Source organism: Lycium barbarum, chromosome 8 (genome assembly GCF_019175385.1).
Source record: "Lycium barbarum isolate Lr01 chromosome 8, ASM1917538v2, whole genome shotgun sequence".
NCBI lineage: Eukaryota > Viridiplantae > Streptophyta > Magnoliopsida > Solanales > Solanaceae > Lycium > Lycium barbarum.
This window is the reverse complement of record NC_083344.1, coordinates 86,371,157-86,380,676: the sequence shown is the minus strand read 5'-3', so window position 1 is coordinate 86,380,676 and position 9,520 is coordinate 86,371,157. Positions and strand designations below refer to the sequence as shown.

General features: G+C 32.4%; 1 protein-coding gene across 2 annotated transcripts; it reads right to left on the bottom strand.

The window, feature by feature from the left end:
• Positions 1-3,026: 3,026 nt before the first annotated feature.
• On the bottom strand, positions 3,027-8,443 carry LOC132606273 (probable cinnamyl alcohol dehydrogenase 6). Of its 2 annotated transcripts, none has more exons than XM_060319684.1 (6): positions 8,238-8,438; positions 7,928-8,041; positions 6,589-6,816; positions 5,248-5,536; positions 4,301-4,454; positions 3,027-3,471 (listed from the first exon to the last, which is right to left on the bottom strand). In XM_060319684.1, exons 1-6 carry the CDS (start codon positions 8,330-8,332, stop codon positions 3,269-3,271), a joined length of 1,083 nt encoding a protein of 360 aa, XP_060175667.1. In that variant the 5' UTR covers positions 8,333-8,438; the 3' UTR covers positions 3,027-3,268. The 2 variants fall into 2 exon arrangements, with proteins under 2 accessions (XP_060175667.1, XP_060175668.1); XM_060319685.1 differs by having other exon boundaries at positions 3,245-3,488; positions 8,238-8,443.
• Between the last annotated feature and the right edge of the window lie 1,077 nt (positions 8,444-9,520).

Below are 9,520 nucleotides of genomic sequence, written 5' to 3'. Positions count from 1 at the left end.
CAGTTTTTCCCATGTTTTGTTCATCCTCATTTTTTGCAGTGTTTTGAAATTAAAAAAAAGGCACAGTTCATCTTCATTCAATCAAATAACGTTGATTAACGGGTATATGATTCCTATCCTTCTTCTTTGTTTAATTTAATATTTTGTTCCATATACTTCTACAACATTTTTAGCATTAGCTTCTACAAATTTCAAGCTTCTGTGTTTTTTTTTTTTTTTGTTGCGATTGTTGGGTATATTTTGGTATGGGTCGTAAGCATCGTGCAGAGGATTGATGGTGAGGTCGTCCTCAATTTTTAACTAATTTCGACCATTCTTTAGACGAAGGTGTAGGTTAACACGACTCTATTGCGTCAGAGATGTCAGCCCAAATTTTTTCGTTGCATATTGATTATTTGCCGTCGGTTTCTTTTGGTAGCCCTAAAATGAGTCAGTGTGATCCAAAACTCTGGGGTGACCCAAAACCCCGACACTCAGGGGATGTTCATGAAGAGTGTCGGATAAAGATATTCAAAATGTCAAAAGAAAGGGAAAGAAAGAGTGTCGGAGCATGGTTCAGGCGATGAGAATGGGAGGAAGAAAGAAAAAGTGTTGTTGAATCACAAATTCCTTGTGAATGGATTCCTGAAACAGTAACTCATAGAGTTCCTCCAACACTCGACAACCTTGATGATAAGAAGCTAACTTGGTTTTTTTTTTTTTTTTTAGCTTGATAATATACTTTCATGCTAAATGGGAAATGAACTTGTATATAATGTAGTTTGTGTCCATAAAGTGCTACTCTGTGTTTTGAAGTAAAGAGTCTTTTCTCCTCTATGATACTCTGATAGTATATGAGATATACCAATTGAGTATCATGGAGGAGTTAATAGTAGTTTGTTGAAGCAATTTAGTTAATTCTCTATGATACCCTGTCAGTATATTTATATATAATGGGAGTATCATAGAGAATTTTTATCCAAATAGTATGTAACATAACAGGAGGTATGTTATTGATACCATGCCAGTATATAATATGTACTATGTAGGCATCACAGAGTACTGAGGTTTCTTTTGTGGTTGAATGGGATGGAGCATGGTTCTATAATACCCTCGTAGTATACAAGTAATATACGTCATATGAGTATCATAGAGTAATGAGGCATGTTGTTTTGATGATTTTTTTTGTTTTGTATAATCATTGTGTTTGCAAGCTGGAGATATTCTTATTAAGATGAATATTGACTATAAATCGAAGATTGAATGCAACATCAACTGCAATATTCTTAGTGATTTTCTTTTCAAGTTGTCGAATTATAAGCGACTTACTATGTTTAGAAAAACTTGTTTTGGTTCACATGCCTCCGGTTATGGTTCAAGGGCGAGTTTTGCAAAATTTGCTGATGAGGCAGGTGCATTATTTATATGATAATGTGTTGCATTTTTCGGTGAGTGGTGCCAAGTTGCGTTTTAAGTTGGCTGAGTTTGCTCTCATGTTGAAATGTAAAGGCTCTATCACGGTAAAATCAGTTCCCAATCGGTTGATGAAAAAGTACTTTTAACCATTGTTTTAAAAGGCAGTGTCAGGACTCGCCCCGAGGCTCGCCTCGGGGCAGGGCAGTGGCAAAACGCCTTGCGGCTAACGTGCGGGGCTTAGTTCCTATAAGGCTTACGCCCTAAGCGCCCAACCGTACGCCCAAAACACGCCTAACGCCCAGGGCTCGCCTAACAGTTCTTACATAAATTATATTTTAAATTCCTTAATTAAAATCATTCACCCTCATAATTGTTTAACAAAATACTGCTACTTAATAGTTTTTCATCTATAGAAATAGAAGATTGGGTGTAACTCATATAACAAGTTGTAGTATTGAATATTTACTATTTGAGAACGTCGTGACGGTGAATATCACTTAATTTTTAAAAAAAAAACACATAGCGGAATTGTACATTTTCACTTGTCATTGATCATAAGTCCTATGTATTAGAATTATCATATAATTTTATTTTTTGTTCATGAAGAAGTTATGTTTTAATTGTAATATTGATAAATTTTATTGATTATTTGCTTATAGGGAGATTAAATGAATAGTATGATAGTAATAGTGTTTTAAGAAACTGTGTTTTTTTTTCGTGTTTGAAAGTTAAAATGTTAGAATTGTTTTGCATTTCATAATAGCTTTTATTTTATTGTATTGTTTATACTTGTAAAATTATGTTATATATAATTACAAGTTATAAGCGGTGTATAATGGATTGCTTTGATCATTTTTTTGTGAGGATCAAGCGCGCGCGCGCTCTCTCACACACACACATATACATACATATATATATATATATATATATATATATTTCATTTATTTACAGTTTTCTTTTATTTTTTATGTAATTTTACCTATTTAAAAATATTTATTGTAATTATATTATTTTAAGAAATACTAAAAATTAAATACCCATGGGGCTTACACCCCGTGCCTCGAGACTTACGCCTCGTCGAGGCGTATGTAAAACGCCCCGCCTTACGCCTCCGCCTTTTAAAACACTGCTTTTAACAGTTCAATGGGCCCAGCTAATTGAGCACTGTTTTACTAAGACAAGATGGAAGTTTGATGTTGATGCCGTGAAGATTGCAATATTATACTGTGTAAACACTTTCTTGTTTGCTATGTTGAAGACCAAATTTGTTGACTTGGCGTACTTTGTTTTAGCTGAGAGTGGTGAGTTCAATACGTATCTTCATTTCTTGACCCTCAAGGGTACTCTCCAAAGCTTCCCTTTGCATAAACACGGTTGTAAGACCTGGAGTTCCTTGACTTGAATTCGTGTGAAATTAAAGTCTTGAATGACTTGTACCCTCGGTATCGTATCACACATTCTATATAACTTTTGATGCCTTAGTTAAATCTGTCTCAATTTACAAACAGCTAACTATAATTTAAGTATTCGATTTATGATGTGTTCCTTTTCTAGCCATGACTTTATGTAGCTAGACAATCTCAAAGGAAAAACAATTAAAGAAAAATAGAAAGAGAAGGGCAGCTTCTACATTATTCGGGTAAATCAGTAAGCAATATATATATATATATCATAACAGTAAGAAATACAAGTTCAGGGATTTGGAATTAAATAAGATGTGAACCCCCAAATCATCCCCCCGCCCCCACACACACACACCCAAAACAAAAAAAAAAAAAAAAAAAAAAGGGGAAAGAAACTTAAGAAACTGAGTAACAAGAACCTAGCTAGCTAAGAATTAAAATGATAGTAATATATAGCAATTAACACTTGCCTAAAGATGAGATGATTGGCCAGCAATGTCAATGACGAAACGGTACTTAACATCATTCTTTACAAGCCTATCAAGTCCTTCATTAATTTGATCAGTAGCGATAATCTCAATGTCACTCAAGATGTTATGTTTCCAACATAAGTCCATCATTTCTTGTGTCTCTTCTATGCTTCCTATCAAGCTTCCTTTCACTGTTCTCTTCCCTGCAAAAATAAATTAACTTTACTTTTACATATTATGATAAATGTAAATAATTTCACATTATTGGATTAATAGCCTGTTTGGCCAAGCTTATTCCTCTCCCCCCCCCCCCCCCCCCCCCCCTCCAAAAGTACTCATTTTTTCAATAAATACTTATTTGAAAAAATGTGAAGTGTTTGACCAAGCTTTTGAAAGAAAATAAGTGTTTCTGGAGAGTAGCAGAAACAGTTTTTCAGAAGCTAAAAAAAACTGCTTTTGTAAAAGTAGTTTTAAAAGTACTTTTGAGAAAAATACAAATAGAAACTCTTTTTAAAAGCTTGGTCAAACACTAATTGTTGTTTAAAAATACTTTTATAATTAATTGGTCAAACACAAACTGATTTTCGCCAAAAGTACTTTTTTGAAAAATACTTTTTAAAATAAGCTGATTTTAAAAGCTTGACCAAACAGGCTATAAGTTGATATATATGATAGACGAGCTCTGTATCATGCTTGATGTGCTAATCTAAATAGTACTCATCGCATGTTAGTTTCATTGCAATGTCACTATATATAACTTAAACTTCTTCCAATTTTCAAATTCATGTAACTTTGCATAAAAAATATGCAACGGAATTTTCTTATATTTTATGAGTGAGAAAAATTGGAAATGTGCTTAAAACAATCTGCCTCTCTTACTTTGCAACAATATATTTTGAGAGATTAACTATTTTTCTTTTTAAAAAATTAACTGTAAACAATAAGGAAAATTTTCACTATAATATTCAAAAATAAAAACACAGCTGCATGCTTTTGATCAATTGAGTGGAGAGAGCGACAATGTAACTTTACCAAAAATCATAGGGAAAGCAGGCAAATCAATAGGCTTATCTGGTGCTCCAACAATCACTAAAGTTCCATTTACTTTTAGCAACTCCAAGTAATTCCCAAGTGAGTGTTTGGCTGATACTGTATCCAAAATGAAGTCTAGTGTCCTTTTCTTTGCCTGCAAATCAACAGAATGAAGTTCCATTTAGTACTTCTTGTTACGTTCTTTAACGGATACTCTTTCCATTCTATAATAAGTGTCACCTTAGTTAAAAACATGTATATTAAGAAACTAATAATACAATGTAAAGTTTACTAAATTAACCCTTTATAATAAAGATAAATTATTTTTTCCTCTTGATTAGAGCATGCACAAGTCGTAGTCCTTTTGACATTAAGAATCCAACAATACCAACTTATTATGTGGTTTTTCCAATTGTCATTTAGATGTTATTTTAACTTGTCATTTTTTGTTAAGGGTAGATCTGAAAAAAACAAGCCAATTTATTTCTTGATTTACTAAGGTGACACTTATTATGGGACAAATTCTTTTGATTAAGATGACACTTATTATGAGATAGAGGGAGTATTAAGATTGTGAGATTTGAACTATGATATATACTCCACTGAAATTTTTTGTCTGTTGTAAGTCAAACAAAGTGTTTAAAACCTTAATTCCTTAAATATTAAATTTTTAAAATTTAAACAATAGAGAATAAATTACTTCAATAGCTTACAATGAAAAGAGTTTAATCAGTTCTATTTTGACAGTACTTTTACATTATCAGGTCATTTAAAAACCAAATGCCGGTAACTTTGTGTAAGAATGAGGAACATTAACCACCAAAAGTTGGTAAACGTGACCCGTGATAGTTGGTAAAACATATTGATAATGTAACATTGTATTCTTTTACATTATGAATAAGCTAATTTAATTGAAATGGAAAAGTAGGAAGGTCATCAGCACAAACCTGCATTTGTTTGGGATTAGTGCTTAATATAAAATCATCAGCACCTAAGTTGTTTTTAGCTTCTTGTTCTTTGGATGGAGAGGTACTGATGACAGTAACATGATGTCCAAATGCTTTCCCAAATTTCACAGCAACATGACCAAGTCCACCAAGACCAATAATTCCAATTCTTTTACCTTTTGTATGCACCAAGTTATTGTCTTTCAAAGGAGTATAAACTGTTATTCCTGCACATAATAATGGTGCTGCTCTATCCATTGCCATGTTATCTGGTATACGTACCACATACCTTCATGTAAACAAAGAGTACATTTAGAAAATTTAATTTTTAATGCTCTAAATTAATTTGACATCATCAATATTTCCCACATTCTGTGATTATTTTAAGAATTTCTGTAAATTCAACAAAATGGTTGTGATTTCACCTTATATCTTATACTAGTATATATGGGTGTAGAGTTCAAATATAACCAAAAGCTTTTTCTCTTTTCTTGCTTCTTAGCTTCTTCCTTATTCACGTGCCCAAAATTTAAAATTTAAAATGTTTTCATTAAAGAAAGGGGAAAAAATGCGTTTATTTTCCTCATACAAAAAAAAAATGAGGAAAATGTTTGTCGCATTGTAAAGTCTCCAAAGTATTTTCTGTAATAGATGCAAATTTAGTATACCTGTATTATTTAAAGAAATCTTTAACTTTATATATACGGTTATTGGGTTTTGAATACTATGTTGGTACACTCATTACTAATTTTTTTAATAGTAAAATTTTGTACACATTTGAAAAAGATCGCCAGAATCTCAAAATAATATAAAATATCTAATGAAAATATATAAATTGTTACAAAATGTGTACAAAATTTGCATCTATTAAAAACTCTAGTATTGAGTGTACCAACCCATCCACTGGTTTCAATTTTGTGGGTTTGAAAACCTGTTTTGCTGGCCATCAACACAGTTGGCTAGCTGGACCATCCCAATAAAGTACGAGGAACAAAAAAAAGAAATTATTCATGTGTGAGTATTTTACAGATAAAAGGGAATGTTAGTACTTCCTTAGTCTACAAATACTTGTCGTCTTTGCTACTCCCTTCATCTAAAAATACTTGTCGTCTTTGCTAAAATTATCAATCTCAAAATACTTATTATTTTAAAAAATCAAAATAAAATTAAATAATTTTTTCCCATTTTATCCTTTGTATTAATTATAGCATTTAAGTGGGAGTAAAACATTGATGGAATGTTTTAAAACGATAAAATAGTTAAAATGTTATCCTTATTAATGTTTTTTAAGAGGCGTATAAATAAAAAACACTTACAACTATTTTGAGATGGAGGAAATACCTATGATCAGCAACAAGCATTTTGGAGTAGCCACCATAAGTGATGCTGCCATCCCAAAAGATGCCGTTGTAAGTGAATTGGACTTGGTCACAATAGTTCTCTTGGGACTCCTCACAATACTCACACTTCAAGCATGTAGCTGCCAAGCAACCTACCCCTACTCTGTCTCCTATCTTGAATTTCCTCACATTGCTTCCCACCTTTGTTATAATCCCAGTAATTTCATGCCTTCAACATAAAAAAAACAAAAAAGGTACATTTGTATATAAGGGGATAAAACACCAATGTTCATTTCAATGCATGCCATCTTCTTAAAATTTTCATTCATTTTATGTGTTTTTCTTTGACGGTATACATAGTTTAAGAAAGTATAATACTTCCTTCGTCCCAAAAAGATTGTCCTCTTTTGATTTGGCACAAAGTTTAAGAAATAAAGGATGACTTTTGAAATGTGTGGTCCAAAACAAGCCTTAGATATTTGTGTGGCTGTAAATCATCTCATAAAGTTAAATTATTTTTAAATATAGAAAGATGACAATCTTTTTGGGACAGACTAAAAAAGAAAGAAGAACAATCTTTTTGGGACCGAGGGAGTAGAAACTTTTGAATCTTATTATCTTAAACTAAAGATCTGTATTTTGTATCAAACTGTGTTCTGAATCGTCCCTCCATCCGTCCCATTTTATGTGAAGGTGTGGCGGAGCCAAGATTCATATCTAAGGGGTGTCACAAAAAATGTAGAAATGTCGTGACTTAGGTTTGAACCCATGATCTTAAAGACTTTTTGTAACCCCTTAACCGCTACGCTAAGCCTTCAACTTGTGTTAAGGGGTGTCAACAGTAGTATACATACCTATAAAATCAAAATTTCACCTATTATACAATGTAATTTTCCGGCGAAAGGGTGTCGCTTGACACCCCTCAAGCCAAGGTGGCTCCGCCCATGGGTGTATTACTATTTAGGGAGTCAAATAATTTTTCTTTGACTATAATCTTCTCAAACTTTTTGAATCATTAGTTATTTATTGACTTGTAGTACGTTTCGTTTCGTGTAGTTTTCAAATAACTAAATAAATTATATTTTAAAATATTTGAAGAATTTATGACGAGTTCAAAGTCGAACTTAAGTGTTTTGACCTCGTACACCAAACTACTTCACATAAACTAAAACGAGAGTAATGGTTTAGATCGAAAAATCTCAGAAAAAGATTAAGTCATACAGAACATGTAAAATGTAGTTAAGTTTTGTATTGTTGCGTCATTTTCCTCTTTATAGCATGCATAAAGATAACTATTATCTAGATAAAAAAGAAGAAAGGTAAATGAGATAGCTACATACCCAGGCACAACAGGGTACATAGTAATGCCCCAATCGTCCTTGACATGATGAATATCCGTATGACACATCCCACAATACAAGATCTCAATGGTCACATCATTCTCACCATTTTCTCTGGTATATTTCAACCCAAAGAAAAAAAAAAGAAGGAAAAAGATTAGTAACTTATAGTCACCTGTAAAAATCAAAACTAACCTGTTATTACATGTTACAACTATACTCAAAGTATTTTTTATCTTTTTTTTTACCTAAATCCAACAATACAAAGGACAAAAATTGGAAAATGTAGTAGTGATTAGTGAATATGTACCTCCTCTTGAAGGTAAAAGGTGTGATTTCGCCAGAAGAATCATGAGCTGCCCAACCAGAAACTGTTTGTGTGTGATTAGGTGTTGTTTGCGCCATTGATCTATCAATGTTTGGCCTTTTTTGGGAGTTGGGAGAATGTAATGGAGTTTGAAGATGAGTGAGTGAGTGAGAATGGGAACAAGTGACAAGGCTCCCCTTTATGTAGAAACAGAAAACAGATGAAACATTACTAATTTAAAGTCATCTGGTTGGCAGTGGGTAGCTTGATATTAAAGACAAAGCTTAAACAGGTCTACCTAGCTAGTATACATAAATAAGTCCTTTTATCTATTCATATTAATTTTTGAAGCACTATAGGTGGGATAAAAGTTTTGTGTTTCTTATCGATCCCATTCCTACAGAAAAAAAAATTCTTAGATAATTTTGAAACTTGTACCTGATAAATTTAATACTTAAGCTTGACACTAGACAATTAGGATTGCAAATGTCACCTGAACTTTGTGGAATTGTAACTTTTTGGAAGATGGTCAAGAGGGTCTTTGGATTGGCTTTTTTAGAAATAACTTATAAGCTAAAAGTTATAAGTTTGAAATACTCAATTTTTGGCTTTTTAGCTTAGCTTATTTTGTACCTTTTAACCTAATAGTAAGTGCTTAAAAACACTTTTATTTTTCCCAAACACCACATTTTAGCTTAAAGCTATTTTAGCCATAAAGCACTTAAAATAAGTCAATCCAAACACCTCTAAGAAACCCGTCGATGTTTATAATGATTTGTGCATGTAAATATACTGATATCACGATCAGGGGCGGAGCATTCGGCCGAACCCAGTAGCTTTGGTCCAAACCATAAATTTGTATTAACTTTGTTGTCAAATATGTACAAATTATTACTTTAGAACCCATTAACTTTAAGGGAATTAAAACCCCGAACCCACAAGCTTTAAATTCTGGCTCTGCCTCTGATCACGATACAATTTCGAAGCTCATTATCGCACTTAACGAACATATATTTCCGCAATAAATATCTCAAATGGTTACTCAAGTTAGGAAAATTATGAAGCAAAGTCATTTTACTTTGTTTCGTATCAATAAAGTCACTCAGCTTGTGCGTTATATCTTAGAAAATCACAAGCTATTGTCAGATTATGAATTAAGTTAGCTGGAAATCTTTTTTGACATTTTATAATCTAATTTATATTTCATGTAGGACCCACTAGTAACCTAATAATAAAATCTACTGAAAACATTTACTTGAGATCATTTTCGATCTCATCAAAACTAA